At 62.1% G+C, this 15491-nt stretch overlaps 1 protein-coding gene across 1 annotated transcript; it reads left to right on the forward strand.

Moving 5' to 3' along the window:
* The first annotated feature begins 227 nt into the window (after positions 1-227).
* On the forward strand, positions 228-6603 carry SSTR3 (somatostatin receptor 3). Its single transcript, XM_045834948.1, has 3 exons — positions 228-782; positions 990-1151; positions 5291-6603. Exon 3 carries the CDS (start codon positions 5328-5330, stop codon positions 6600-6602), a length of 1275 nt encoding a protein of 424 aa, XP_045690904.1. The 5' UTR covers positions 228-782; positions 990-1151; positions 5291-5327; the 3' UTR covers position 6603.
* Positions 6604-15491: the final 8888 nt, after the last annotated feature.

The raw sequence follows: 15491 nt of genomic DNA on the forward strand, positions 1-15491 counted from the left end.
GGCCTCTCCCCCACCCCCAGCCTCCTCCCCTGGGCAGGCCGGTCCCTCCGCCCTCACCGGCACCTGCTCTGTGGCCCCTGGGCCCCCCCTCCCAGCCCCTCCCACACCCTCACTCCTGCTCCCTCCTTCCCTGGCTCACCGTGTCACCATCTGTGGCACAATCCTTCTCTGTCACTCTCTCTGCCACCCCCTCCTTCTCCTTCCTCCTTCCTCGTCTCTGTCCCAGCTCTCTCTCCACATCCCTTCCTCGCGTCCCTTCTCTCGCTCTCTTTCCTCCTCCTTCTCTTCTCCCTGTCACGCATTTCTCATCACTCCCCCTCATTCTGGCTTTCCACCCACTCACTGTCCTCTCTCTCTCTCTCTCCCTCCACCTCCGACCGACCTCCCTTTTCCCTCCCTCTCTATTGGCTCCTGATAGCCTCCCGGTCCCCATTTCTCATCTCTCCTTGGGAGGCTTCTCCCTCCCTCCCCACTGCAGGCTCCTGCCTGCAGACCCCCAGCTGAGTCCCGACCCTCCAGCATGTGTCCTGGGGATGAGGGGTGACGCGCCCGGCACCAGTGGGAAGTCTGGGCTGGAGACCAGATGGAAGAGGCTCGGTGGGCAGACGTGGCCACCGGGGGCCTAGGAGGGGGCCCAGGCCGCAAGGGGTCTGCAAGTGGCCACCGCGTGAAGCCCCCGGCTAAGGGGTGCTCGGGGGGCAGCTGGGCACTGTGCAGGGAGAGGGGCAGCAGAATGATCACCAGCTTGGCAGCAAGGAGGGGATCCCTCACCCCACGGGCAGGTAAGGAGGCTGGGACTGGGGTGGGGTCCCGGAGGGTGGGATCCTGGAACCCCTCCCCCCTACCACCCAGGATAAATTTGGGAGGCTGGGGCTGGTGGCTAGGAGAGGGTAGGAAGGCCCAGAAAGGAAAGAGGCTTTCCTGTGACCTCTTGGGGGGCTGTGGGGGTGGGGGGACATTCATCTTGGCATTTTGTACCACGATTCTAGGATCTTGGAGTCACAGCACAGCAGAGCGTCAGAGCTGGAAGAAGCCAGAGGCGTCGTGCTGCTGGGCCTCCTGGGCTCCCGCGCCGGCTTCCCCGAGTCCCTGCCCGTGCCGGGCGCTGTGCTCAGCACGCTCCCCAGTAACCTGCACCACAGCCCTGCGAGGTGGGTATGCTCGTCGTCGTCTTGATAGGAGGCACCTGAGGTGCAGGGGAAAGCAGTGACTTGCCCAAGGTCGCACGCAGTTTGGCCTCATCGCTCTGTGGCAGAGCCGAGCCCCGTCCTAGGGCTCATGGGCGTGTTCCTGGGGGTCAGGTCCCAGGCCGGGGGTGGGAGTAATTCGGTCGGCAATGACCAGCACTATGCAGGGCCTCCGGGGGGAAGGCCTGGGGCAGCAGCAGAGGGCAAGCAGAGCGCGGCTCGCCAGGGGGCGCCGGCCCGCACTGTCCACGGCTGCCCCGTCCCTGCCTGACTCCTTTAAGCCCGAGGCCTCCAGGGAAGCCAGCAGCACCCGGGGTGCTGATGGTTTCAGAGCAGAGCGAACTGGGTTTGAATTCTGACCTCCCGCTCACCAGCTGAGTGACCTTGTGCAACTTACTGAACCTCTCTGAGCCCCAACTTTCTCCTCTCTGGAAACCCGCCCTCACGGGCTCTGTGCGAGGATTTCATAACGCGAGCTGGAGGCCTCTGCCCCGGAGCACTGCCCGGCCTGCACTGCCCCAGTGGGGAGCTCTGCCCGCTGAACTTCCTGGTCTGTCCACGTTTCCCCGACGTCCTGGGTGCTGTGCTGGCAGCCGAGGGTACAGCAACGCAGGCTCAGGGCCCCTGCACCCGAAGGCCAGCACTCAGAGGGGCCGGGGAGGGGGAAACACACACGTGGAACTGCTGGGGTGCCCGGTGGCCCCGAAAGCGCTGTCCCGAACTGCTGTGGGGCTCAGCGCAGCTATGCACCCCCCCGGGCCTCCATCCTCTGAGGAGTCCACCCCCAGCTTCCAGGCGCGCTGTGCCAAAGATAAACCAGACGGGGAGGAAGAGCCCCTCCTCCCCCAGGATGAACTAGATCATGCACAGAATTCCTGCTCTTGAAAGCAAAGGCGGCACCTAAATTGCAGGTCTGTCTGCCGCCGCCCCCGAGAGCTGTTTCTGCCTGGCTTTCGACACACCCCGGCCCCTTGAACTTGGCCAGGGGAGATGGGCCCAGATAAGACTGGAGGCAGGGCGTCTTTTGAGGGGGCAGGCGCTCTGCGAAGAGCTCCTTCATTCCTGGTACAAAAGCAGGGCCTGGTGGGTCCCCCATCTCCCACCAGGGCCGTGTGGGGGTTAGTGCCTGTGCTGGTGTGTGCGGGTGCACACGTGTGTGACCGGGGCGGGATGGAGGCTGTCCCCGGAGCTCGCCCCCAGGCTCCCCCGGGGGCATCTCTCCCTGCAGCCTGGCCATCAGTCTGCCCAGCTCGCTCCTCTCCTGGGAGCCCGGCGCTCCCTCCCGCCTCCGCGCTGAGTTGGGCTGTCCACCCGGAGGAGGCGAGGCGATGCTCTGAAGAAGCTGTGCGCACCGGGAGGCAGGTGGGTGGGCGAGTGGGGGAGATGCAGGGTCCCCCCGCCGCCCGGCCGAGGAAGCCAGGGCTCTAAGGTCCCAGATGCCACAATTCCAGGTCTAAAAAGGGCTGACGCTGGTATCCTGGAACTCCAACCTTCTCTGATTCAAAGACACACAGTCAAAAAATCTTGGACTCTACAACTCAGTTTGAAGAAACGAAAATTCTATTCCCAGGCCTTCGAGAGTCCGTCTAGGGGGTTGGGTCTGTGATCGTAGGAGTTCAAGGTCCTGAGGACCAGCGGGAGCTCTGAACGGCCAGCGGGGGCGGGGGTGCCGGATGCCAGCTGGGTGCCCTGACCAGCCGTGATGGCAGGCAAGGGCCTTCCGCAGGCCTGGCCTCAGTCTGCCAGCCCGGGAAGTGGAGGTGGGTGATGATGGGTGGTCTTACGGGTCCTCCCAGCTCTGCCCCTTCACGGTCACGCGCCCAGAGCGTGCGAACTCACTGTTCTTCTGTTCCTTGTCCATACATTGGCAATGACAGACACTACTGCCTTCCTCATAGGACCCACAGGATGGGGCATGTCACCAGCTTAGCCTAGAACCTGGCGATCGGTCTCCGTGACCAGGAGCTGGCAACATGGTTAGGACTCCATGAGCCCACTGTCCAGAGAGCCCCTCCCTTACTGACAGCGTCTGTCCCAGAGTCCGGGGGGCTGATGAGAGCCGGGGTGATGAGAGGCTTGGGGACAGGCTGGGGGTGTCTCCCTGGGCTGGGAGGAGCAGGGAGGGGTGCTCTGAGCCCAGGCAGCCTGGGGTCTCATCAGGAGGAGCCACAGCCAAGGGGTTCTTTGCCTGGTGCTCGGAAGCCTTGGAAGAAGCCCCAGGTCGCCCTGCCAGGCACGCGGGCACGCTCACCCACTCAGACGTGTTTGCCCGGGTCTCGGCACCTCCCTTTTCCGGGAGCTCTGCATCTGCAAAGCGGAGTTCCGAGACGGGAGGGCAGACCCCAGGTTCCAACTGGTAGCATTTCAGGCCCCGTTCTGGGCTGGCAGGAAGATACTGGGTATTGGGGAGGGATCCTTAGGAAGAAGTGGGAGGCCCAGGCTAAGGGGAGGTTCCAGGGTGCAGCCCTGGCCCCCAGCTGGACCTCCTGAGAACCAGGAAGTCCTGCGGAGGGAGCCAGCAGGGGCCTTTCCCAGCGGGGCCCGAATTTCCACCATCAGCAGTTCACGCCCCCGCTGCACTAAGACATGTCCACTCCGGTTCCTCTCGCTCATTTGCATGCTGCCTCAGACACTGAGGCGGAGCGTTCGCTTGTGCGACAGGGACAGTTGGGAGACAGGAGAAGGTCCAGAGCTGAGAGAGAGCGTGTCTGCCCTCACGCAGAGTCAAGTCTGGCGGGGGAGCCGGGAGGAGTCTCAGCCCCTCACCTGCACGGGAGGTGTGATAAGGAGGTGCCAACAAGGTCAGCGGGAATGCTGGCTCCCACTGAGCCGGGGGGCACGCCCTAACCGACCTCCAAGCCCCCTCTGCGTGTCCTCTTCTCAGGGAAGCCGGGCTTGCTGGTGCTGGGGGAGCTGGCTGTTCTTGTGCCTACTTCCAGCAGTTGTGAGTTTCTCTACCATGTCTCCCTCTTTGGGGAGAAGGAGCCCCCTCCCCCCAAGTTCACAGCCAGTCATTGCGGCAGGGTCTCGCAGGGGCAAAGTGGGATGGGCCAGACGGAGGAGGTCCTTCAGGGCTCCAATTCCCAGCGGAGGGGACACCCCTGAGCCCGAGGTTCTTACTCTGATGAAAGCTCTGAGCTTTCAGAGTTCAGAGGGTTCATGAATGCTCTGAAGTTTGTCTGGAGACCCAAGTTCAAGGGTAAGGACCCTGTGATAGGTGGCAGTGTTTTCAGATGTGAGGGCGGAGACCTGTTGGTGGTGTCTCAGTTCGTTCGGGCCCCTGTAACAGATTACCCTTGACTGGGTGACATACATGCAACAGACATCCATTTCTCACAGCTCTAGAGGCTGGAAGTCCAAGATCAAGGTGCTGGCCTGCTGGAGGGCCTGCTTCCTGCGTCACCGACGGTCATGTTTCTGCCGTGTACCTCACGTGGCAGAAGGTGCCAGGGACCTCTCTGGAGTCTCCTTTCCGAGGGCACTCAACCCATCGGTGAGGGCTCCACCCTCGTGACCCAGTCACCTCCCAAAGTTCCCCCCTCCTGATGCCGTCCCGCTGGGGGTTAGGATTCCGACATATGCATTTGGTGAGGGACCATTCAGTCGACGGCAGTGGGTGACCCACTTGGGGCCCTGCTGGCTGTCACCCTCTTGTGTAGAAAGGGCCAGTGTCATCTGATGCAGCACTAGGACTCCACTGGGTGGCTACATAAAGTGCGCTGGCACCCGAGGTGTTTGGAAAGCGCTGGGGTTGTCACCGGCCGATTGAATGACCCACTGATGCCTGTGGTGGATGTTTGTGTGGCGCTCACCCCATGCACAGGTGAAGGGACACGGCGGGACACAGGTCAGTGCCGGCCCCTGCCCTTCAGAGCCAGGCAGGCCCGCATCCCTGAGCCATGGTGATACAGGTGGTCAGGTTACCTCTCTGAGACTCAGTTTCCTCATCGGGGAGGTGGGGGTGCCTTGCTGGCCTGTGCAGTGAATGAGCCGGTGCGTGCGAAACTCTGGCCGAGCACAAGTTCAGGGTGCTGAAGGTGGGGGGGGGGGGGCTGAGAGAAAGCCATCCTGGCCCTGACCTGGCTGTGTCCTCCCTCCTCCAGGTCAATAGCTGACTGCTGACCACCCTCCAGCTCAGGCATGGACACCCCTGGCTACCCTTCCTCGGTGCCCGCGACCTCAGAGCCTGGGAATGCCTCCTCGGCCTGGCTGCTGGATGCCACCCTGGGAAACGTGTCTGTGGCCCCGAGCGCGGCCGGGCTGGCCGTGCGCGGGGTCCTGATCCCGCTGGTCTACCTGGTGGTGTGCGTGGTGGGCCTGCTGGGCAACTCGCTGGTGATCTACGTGGTCCTGCGGCACACGGCCAGCGCGTCCGTCACCAACGTCTACATCCTCAACCTGGCGCTGGCCGACGAGCTCTTCATGCTGGGGCTGCCCTTCCTGGCTGCCCAGAACGCCCTGTCCTACTGGCCCTTTGGCTCCCTCATGTGCCGCCTGGTCATGGCCGTGGACGGCATCAACCAGTTCACCAGCATCTTCTGCCTCACCGTCATGAGCGTGGACCGCTACTTGGCGGTGGTGCACCCCACCCGCTCGGCGCGCTGGCGCACGGCGCCCGTGGCCCGCATGGTCAGCGCGGCCGTCTGGGTGGCCTCGGCCGTGGTGGTGCTGCCTGTGGTGGTCTTCTCGGGGGTGCCCCGGGGCATGAGCACCTGCCACATGCAGTGGCCCGAGCCGGCGGCGGCCTGGCGCGCCGGCTTCATCATCTACACGGCCGCGCTGGGTTTCTTCGGGCCACTTCTGGTCATCTGCCTCTGCTACCTGCTCATCGTGGTGAAGATGCGCTCGGCCGGCCGGCGGGTGTGGGCGCCCTCGTGCCAGCGGCGGCGGCGCTCCGAGCGCCGGGTGACGCGCATGGTGGTGGCCGTGGTGGTGCTCTTCGTCCTCTGCTGGATGCCCTTCTACGTGCTCAACATCGTCAACGTGGTGTGCCCGCTGCCCGAGGAGCCCGCCTTCTTCGGCCTCTACTTCCTGGTGGTGGCGCTGCCCTACGCCAACAGCTGCGCCAACCCCGTGCTCTACGGCTTCCTCTCCTACCGCTTCCAGCAGGGCTTCCGCCGCGCCCTGCTCCGGCCCTCCCGCCGCGTGCGCAGCCAGGAGCCCCCTGCCGGGCCCCCGGAGAAGTCGGAGGAGGAGGACGAGGAGGACGAGGGTGGGGAGGAGGGTGGGGAGGAGCGGGCAGGGAAGCCGGGGGAGGAGAAGGAGATGAAGGGCCGGGTGAGTCAGATCGCACAGCCAGGCACCAGCGGGCAGGAGCTGCTGCCCGGCCACGTGGCTGGCAGTGAGCGGCAGTTCCTGCCCCAAGAGCCCGCAGCCGGGGAGAAGCCGGGCACACTGCGCGTCAGCTGTGTGTAGGGGTCCGAGGAGGGCCCCGGCGGCCCGAGAACTGAGCGGAGGCTGTGGGTGTGCCTCGGACATGGCGCTCAAGGTGCCGGGGGCCCACGATGGGACGTGCAGATCCCTCCGCTGCGGGGACTCGCTGTCTGGGCCTCACGTTCTCTCCTGGGACTCAGGGGCGTGCGTCACCGGATGAGAAGACTGGAGGGACATCATCGCTGGGCTGGCCCTCCTGCGGGGGGCCCAGGTGAAGGGGGTGGGTGCAGCCCGGCTGTCCCCTTCAGAGACAGAGCACCCTGGCCGATTGGCTTGAATCTTGGCCGTCGGAGGGACAAACCGAGGCCTGGGTCTTCTGGGCTCAGAGTCAGATTTGTAGGAGAGGGACAGGGGCCCTGGTTCACAGGGAACTGGAGCAGGGCCGGGAACAGAAGAACACCTTACCCCACGGAGGGGAGGGGCATGCGAGCAGCGCTCCCCTACTCTCCTCGAGGCCTCCAGCCACCTCTTCTTCTCTCTGGGCGGCAGGGCTGGCCTGCTGAGCGACCCAACCACCTCTAGGCCCTCTTGGCCCCAGGTGGTCAGGCTGGGACCCCTGTGCTCCTGGACACGAGGAGAGGAGGGGGGTGTTCCAAGAAGCTCATGATGTCCAGCTTCCGGGTCCCTTACTGCTTTGGCCCATCGGAGACCCCGTGTCTAGTTTTGTATTTGCAAATTTTGTATTGCTTTTCTTAAAGAGGGATCCCAAAATGCATACGCTTAGGCCGCCCGAAGCCTAGCTCAGCCCCTGTTGAGGGCAGCCCACCGACCCCCAAAGCAGCTCTGTGTGCTGCTTTGCCCCCGTGTGTGCTGTGTCTCTGGGGGTCTCTGGGTCTTGGAGAGGTCCGGGAACCTCCCCATAGGAGAAGCTATGCCTGCTCCTCCCCTCTCAGCGGCCAGGATGGCGGTGAATTCGGCCCAACACAAAATCGTAAATGCACTTAAAACATCATGAGACTTTTTTGTGGTTATGGGTTGCAACGTGTTTACTGTGTGGCTCAAGACAGCTCTCCTTCTTCCAGCGTGGCACAGAGACGCCAAAAGTTTGGACACCCCTGATCTAAACAGTGCTGAGAGGAGGAGGAAGAAGAGGACGGGGGAGGAAGAGGAGGGAGAAGGATGAGCACTAGGAGGGGGAGGGTGGAGGACAGATCTGTTCCGTGACCTTGGAGCTGTCCTTGGCGCCTCTGGAAGGAGCTCAGTGGCTGCCCCTGTGAAAGCCGGGCTGCCTGGCCCGACCAGCCTCAAGGAAACGATGCCATCCCCTGGGAAAGCGAATGGCCTGGGAGGTGCAGGGCCAGCCCCCACCCCCCGCCCCGAGGGCCTATCAGTGCTGGTAAGAAGGGCTGGGCCTTGACGGCCGCACTGAGAAGCCAGGCCTGGCCGGTCGGGAGCGGGCCCCTTGCCCTCTGCATCTCCCCAGGCAGCAGACTGGAAAGGTCCGGGGAGGACAAGACAAAAAGTGGGAGCACAGAGAGAGGCCAGGGTCCAAGGCTGGGCCCGGACAGCCGGGACGCCCTCTGAGAGATGACCCCCGAGACCCACAGGGAGCCTGGCCCCAGGGACGGTGGGACCTCTGGCTAAGCCTCCGCTCTGCAGAGGGTGGGGGGCCCTCGGGGAAAGCACACAGACCCTGGCTGGGGAGACCCACATCTTCGACACACCTCCAGGCCCTGCCTAGCTGCAACCTCTCTGAGCCTCAGTTTCCCCATCTTAAAATGGGTGCGGTTGTCCCAGCTTGCCTGGCTCCTGGGATTTGGGGAGGGAAATGGGTCAAGCCAGGTAAGCTGCCACATGCACTGGAATGGGTGGGGGTGGGGCGTATCAGATTGTAAAGTAGGGGTGGCCCACCCCTGCCAGGCTCAGCTACACCCCCTTCTCCTTCATCCGACAACCTCTCTGTATCTGGTCCTTGGGGGTGAGGACAAGTCCAAGGTGGACTTGGGGGTCAGAGGCCAAGGATCATGGAGGCAGGACTTAGGGGAGTGTGTGGCCCCCTTAGGGAACTGGGGGTGCAAGTGAAGAGGGCCCCCCGGCATTCCAGCGTTCCCTGGCCAGCCCTGCCTTCTTGATTCCTGGGCCCGCGGAGCCTGTTCTGCAAGGGTGGCTGGGAGACCCCTCAGGGAAATCCTTCGCTGCTTCTGCCCCCAGCTCTCGTCAATAAAGACGGTGTCACGTGACAACAGCCAGGGCCTGGGCCGATTCTCTGCCAGGTGCCGTGTGTCTGGATCGGTGTGCATGGGTGTGCACGCGTGGGTGTGCGAGCATGTGTGCATCCATCTCCGTCAGGATGCTCCCTGTACCCCTCTCTCAGCTCCGCATCACACCCAGCCTCCCAGAGCCCCGCTCCTCCAAGGAACACGGCTGACACTCCTCGGCCTGCACTCCTGCAGATCTTGGTGGAAAAGCAGTAGATATACTCTCTTCCGGAGTCCAAATCTCAAATCTCAGGGAAGGAAGCTGATTGGTTCCAACTAGGTCACATGGTGGCCTCTCGGGATAATAACCAAAGACAAGGTGATGGAGGGCCATGACTGGCCAGGTGTGGGTGATGCGACCATCCTTCCAGCCAGAGAGAAGCGAGAACTCTGTGATGGGGAGTCCGGCCTGACCGATGGGAGAGGAGCTGGGTGGGGGACAGACTGCAGCGGCCAAGGGGGTCAGCCAGGCTGCAGCAACAGCAGGCTGGGGGGGGGGGGTGGGGAGGTAAACACAGTTCAGGCGCCCAGTAGGTGCTCAGGGCATCTCGGCTGTATCCATGGGGGCAAGTGCTGGGTGGGGATGGTGCCCAGACCAGGGTGCTGCCTCCTGCTACTGGACCCCGCAGCCCCCCAGGTTCCCTACCACACCATGTGTCGCTGTCTGTGCATGCTCATGTGCACATGTGTGTGTGTGTGGGGGGGGGTCCCACTAGCCTTGCCCCTCCAGGCAGGGACTGTTTCCGATGCATCTGTGTTTCCAGGACCTGGCAGCACTGGGCCCTTCCTGTGAGTCTTTGGACTAAACGAATGAATGAGGAGAATTCCATTTCACAACTGCAGGGGGCGATTTGCCCATTGTGACTCTAGCTTTCTTTGGATTTGTAAACGGCGGTGACCCTGAATAAACAGGAAGTGGGGAGGAGCAGAGGGACAAAGGGAACTTGTATGGAGGTTTGGGGCTGGAGTCTGTGGTTGCGGGAACCTCAGGGACTGTCAGTGAGGGGTGGCACTGGGGCTGTGAGGCTGAGTTTACGGGAAGGGGGGTGATGACCCTCCCTACTGAGTCCTCTTCTCCAGACATCCCACATGCTCAGACCCAAGACCTCCCCTTGAACTTGTCTCTCAGAGGTGGTTGCCAGGTAACAGCCCACGCCACCACGTCCTGGACCGGACTTCACGCATCAGCGTGAGCAGGGGAGGAGAGGAGCTGGGGGTCCTTAGGCCCTGCAGAAGGGGTGGCTTCAGGGCCTCCTCACCTGCAAGGGATTGGAGAGGCAGAGGCCACTGTCCCTTGGGAAGGGGACAGCCTGGGCTCCACACACACAGAAGAAAACATTCTAATTAAAAGTGTGAGGACCACAGGCAGTAATGTGAAGGGCTCTCCCTGGAGTTGTGCCGGGCTGTGGTTCCCCCAAGGTCTTGGTGTGCTCCCCCATCTCTGGCAGGCCCTGGGGAGTCCAGCAGTGAGGGCACGGCATCCCCTAAAAGTCACAAGACCTGAAGTCGGCGGGGGGGGGGGGGTGGCTGGGCCCTAGGCCCACTCTGCCATGAACCTCCTGTGTGGCTCTGGGCCATTCGCGTCACCTCTCTGGGCACAGTTCACTAAGTGTGCAAAGGTCTCCTGGCACTGGGCTGGGGGTGCAGTGGAAGGAAACAGACCCGATTCTTGTACTCTTGGCACTCACAGGCAGCCATGCAAGCAGATGTACCTATCACCATCCAGTGGGGAGGGCAGCGAAGCTCGCTCTGGGGGAGCAGATCTGTGGGGAGGGTCGGTGGCCAGGGCTGCACCAGGAGCAGAGGGTGTGCCTGAGTGTGCCTGGCGGAGGGACCTACCTGCATTAAGGTCTGGAGGCTGCTGGCTGCAGGGAATGGGACGCAGAAGTGAGACCCAATTCAGGGACGGAGATGGTGTCAGACAGGACCTCCCAGAAGGCTGATTCCTGTGGTAGGTTGAATTGTCCCCAACCCCCAATTCATACGTTGAAGCCCTAACCTCCAGTACCTGGGACGTGACCTTATTTGGAAATAAACTCCGAAGGAGTCTAGAATCACAAGGTGCAGATGTAAGTGGTTAGGACGGGGTCCTGCTGTGGCGGGGCGCGCCCCCATCTAACAGGGCCGGTGTTCTCAAGAAAGGTTTAGACGCAGGCCTGCGCACAGGGAGGACACTGTGGCGACGCTTCTACACACCGAGGAACACCAAAGGGTGCCTGCAAACCGCCGGGAGCTGGGAGACAGGCCTGGGGCCCCTCAGAAGGAAGCGGCCCTGCCTGCCGCCTTGATCTTGGACTTCCAGCCTCCAGAGCGGAGAGGAAATAAATTCCTGTTGCTGACGCCCTTTAATCTGTGACGCTTTGTTACAGTAGCCTTTGCAAACGAGTACAATGCCCGCCTGCAGAAGAGAGGCAGTGGCCCCCGCCCCACTCCTGACTCCGGAGGACGGATGGACTAACTGGTTCATTCTTTCCTTCAACGAGTGTTTAGTGGGCAGCTGAGGAGAGCAAGCAGCTGAGAGCAGAGAGGCACAAGGCCGGTCTTTCAGGAACCAAGAGAGAAAGAGGCAGTTTCCAAGCACCGCCTCCGCCGCCTCCGATCTGGAATTGCCTGGGTGTGAATCCCAGCTCGTCCATTCATCACCTGTTTGCCCTTCGGCCAGCTCATCAAGCTTTCTGTGCCTCAGGTCCCTTTTCTCTGAGATGAGGACAAGAACAGATGTCTCTATGGTTAGGAGGTTTAAGTGAGTTCGTATTGATAAACAGCTTAGAACAGTGCCTGGTGCATTGGAGGTGCCGTGCGCTCAGTAAACCTGAGAAGCGGTTTCAGCAGAAGCCCAAACCTCTCCGTGGGTGGGGGTGGGCGTCCCCTCAGGAGGGGTGATAGTCCAGCTGCGTGTAAAGAGGGAGTCTGTACACAGGGAAGGAGGCGTGGGAGACATCCGTCCCAGGTACAGAGAACGGCTCTGAGATCCGTTCCACAGCTGGAGACAGTGAGGCCTGCGTAGGTCATGTGACTTGCCCAGGGCCACAGCACCAGAGACCGGAGCAAGAACCCAGCTTTCCTGGCCCCCAGTCCAGTGCTATAGTTTTTTAAAACTGCGAAAACGAGGGCTGGGGTGCCAGGAGTGCTGCTGGGGGTGGAGAGAGCTCGGAGACCGCTGGCCCCAGCTCCTTGGTGGCTGCCGGGCAGTGGAGGACAATGCCCTCAGCAAGACCTAACAGGCAGGAGGGGCAGCCCAGGCCCCAGGGTGCCTCAGTCGCCCCCTGCAGGCCCAGCTACTGTCCAGCAAGCCCCACAGCCTTGGCACGTCTGGGCAGTGTGCACATGGGGGTGAACGACAGGCACACACTCACGCTCGTGTGTGAGTGCGGAGGGCACGACCAGCCTTCACTTTTTCACAGGGCCAAAAAAGCACCCAGGCCACACCTGGCATTCTCCAGGGCCCCAGACACCTCAGGGTTTGGCTCAGGCATTTGGGGATGCAGCCTGTAGGAGCCAGGAGCCCATGTCCTCCATGGCCACCTTGATAAAGGTGGGGACGGGGGACCTGCAGGATGTGGCCACTCCGTCCTGCTCTCTGCTTTAATGACCAGGAAATAAGTCAATATTTGCACACGGGAACTGCTGGCCCTGTGGCACTCGGTCAACAGCCAGGAGCCTGTTTGTTTTCTCCATCTGTGAGAAGAGGGGGCTGGTCTGCTCTTCACCCTGGGCGGGTCTCTCCTCTCTGGCCTTAATTAAGTGGCCTCAATGACGAGGAGGACAAAGCAAACACAGTACAAAGCAAAGTGGCAAGTGAGCTCTCGGCCACACAACCGCGTTCCAGCCTCAGCGATGCCACTTCTTAGATCTGAGTGCCTTTAGGTTAGCTTGGGAACCTCCCGGAGCCTCAGTCTCCTTATCCACAAAACGGGCTCCAGAGCCCCATCTCACAGGACTGTCGCAGGACCCTGTGCTCTGTGTCCCGCAGGGGGCGCCGTGGGCCTCCATCACACCCGGGCTCCATTCGGGCGGACTCGGCTCTATTCGGCTCCACTCGGATCCATTCGGTCAGACTCGGCAATGTTCGGTCAGGCTCACTGGGCTCGCCTCCGTTCGGCTAGCCTCGGCAGCTCTCGGCAGCCCCGGGCTCGGCTCGGCCAAGCTCGGCTTTGCTCGGTTCTGTTCGGCTCCGCTCACCGCTGGACGCGCAAAGGGCGCTCCCAGACCCCACAGCCGTTCCTCCCTCACCCCTGCGCGTCCAGCAGCCCGGACTGCGGCTCCGAGGCCGGAGGTCGGAGCAGAGACGCGTCTCGGTTTTCGCGCCAGCGGATGTACACGCCGCGGGGGTGGGGATTAGCCGAGCCCTGAGCCGTGCTGAGCATGGCCGCGACCGGTGGCAGTCTTTCCCAAGTGCTGAGAATGGAGCGGGTGCTGATGGAGGGGCTCCCCGGGCCTGCGTGGGGGCGGAGGGTTTCCCTCAATTCTCCGGAGGGAGTCGGGGAAGACGAGCGCTGTCGCTAATCGACGGTAGGGAGGGAGCCAGAGGCTGCCCCCGTTTCCCAGAGCCTCAGTTTCCCCTTCTCTAACAATTAACAGAGTCCAGTGGGCCTGGGACGGTGCTGGCTGGCTCTTTCCTTCTTTGGGCTTCTTGGGGATTCAGTTTCCTCCTCTGAACTGGGACAAGTCCTCTGGTTTGGATTAACACCTTTAGGATGGGTCAGTCATGCGTTGCAGAAAGCCCAGGATGGAGGAACTGAGTCCAGAGAGTGAAGTCCACCCAGCTAGTCAGAGGAGGGCCTCGGTAGAACTAGGAAGCCCAGTGAGCGCGCGCTGGTGGGAGACCGAAGGTCCCATGGGGCCCTCTGCCCACTTTGTGGAGAGTGGGGTTTGGAAGAGCAAGTTAGGGACTGGGCGCCCCAGCCAGCCCCTAGCGCCTCTCGGTGGGCTCTGCATCCTCACCCTCCCCTCCCCTACGCCCTTAGCTCCCTGAGAAGAGGGTGGGATGGGTGCTGTGGGGTGGGTGCCAGGTTGGATGCGAGCATCTCAGGCTGCCAGACGCGACCATCCTCTCCACTGCCACTTGGTGGCGCTCGCAGTTTCCTTTGTGTGGTTTCTGAGTTGGTTACCGTCCTTGAACAACTGGATCAGGGCCTTTCGGGTCACAACTCGCACCGCTGATTCCAGGAGTCGCCCGGATCTCTCTCGATGTTGAGCAGGCACACGTTTTATTTTTTAAATGCACTCAGGGTTCCCACGGCTGTGTACGCACTGACTAAAATGCCACTATTTTTATACCTTCTCCCCGCCCGGGGCTGAAAGGCAAACAGTGGCTAAGAGCTGGGTTTGGAGTCAGTGAGTCTGCGCCTCACTTTGCTCATCTGTGTGCATGAGGAGAGGAGCTTAGCCCCTCCGAACACCCAGAGTTTAACAAGGAGAAGCACCCGCTGGGTGTCCCTCCAGGCTGTCAGGTGGCCTTGGCTTCCTCACTTCCCCCGAGCCCCAGGCACGGAGACATGCCCCAGGTCGCACTTGGAGAAGGCGGCGGAGCTGAGACATCGCCCAGCTTTGTCTGCTCCGGGGCCAGAGCCCCATTTCCGAGGTACCTGGCCTGCTGGGGAGCCCTTGGGCATGGCTAGGAGACCCAAGTGCAAACGGAGGGTTTTCAGGCATGCTGTGCATGAGAGTGGGAGGAAAAATAGTAAAGGATTTCTACTCTGTTGTCTGCCCTGGCCCCAGCCAACTGCTCTGCACCCAGGCGGACAAGGGGCCCTTTTCTGGGGGCATTTATGGGGCCAAAGGAGCTGGCCTTAGAACCGTGCGAGTCAGGTGCCTTTCCCGGGGTCCGCCTCCCCACCTGTTAAGTGGGACAAGCAGCCTCCCCTGCAGAGGGGCAGTCCAGTGGGCATGGAGCCCAGTGCTGGCCACATAAGAGGCGCCGACAAAACCACCCCTCTGTCCCCAGCCTGCTTCTCCCCATCCCCCACCCACTTTTCTTTTCCTTCCCTTCCCCCTCTTCTCAGATGCCGGGCTTTCTAAGCCAGACAGCCAGAGACAGCCAGCTGTGTCCCGCTCCAGTGCTGCTGACTCAGCTCTTTCCCTGGTGGCAGCAGAGCAGGGCGGGTGGGAGGTGGTTCCCATCGGCTCCTTCCCTCCGCAGCCCTGGCTGTGTGCCCTGGGAATGCTGCCCGGGGCAGGGCCACACAGAGGCCACAGCCAGGGTGGACCTGATAGCTTTCCCATTGGCCAGAGCCCTTCCATCTGCTTTCCTTTCGGGCCCCACGGACCCCTGAATAGGCCTAGGGGGGCTCCGAGTGGGCTTGGGAGGGAGAAGCAGCACAGCGCCAGCTGTTGAGGAGTCTGGCTCTCATCCCGGCTTGGAGTCCTGTGTGCAGTGTGACCTTGAGCCAAAGGCTTGTCCTCCCTGTGGGACAGGTTGAGGAATTGGATTACATCATCTCTAAGGGTCGTTCCAGGCCAGGACAGTCTGCTGTCGGGTTATCCCCCACACCAGAAGGAAAACAGGCCCAGAGACGAGAGCTTGTCCAGGACAGGCAGCCCAGCGGCGGTCCGTCCTGCACACCTGGCCCGCCTGTGAGTGGGGCTGGATGGGTTTGCGGCCCCGAACCCCAGGTTTCAGTAAATCCCCCTCAGATCCCTGCACTCCTGTGCCTCCTGAGGGTGGCAATGT

This window comes from Phyllostomus hastatus, unplaced genomic scaffold (genome assembly GCF_019186645.2).
Source record: "Phyllostomus hastatus isolate PE091 unplaced genomic scaffold, TTU_PhHast_1.1 phas_contig_198, whole genome shotgun sequence".
Classification (NCBI taxonomy): domain Eukaryota; kingdom Metazoa; phylum Chordata; class Mammalia; order Chiroptera; family Phyllostomidae; genus Phyllostomus; species Phyllostomus hastatus.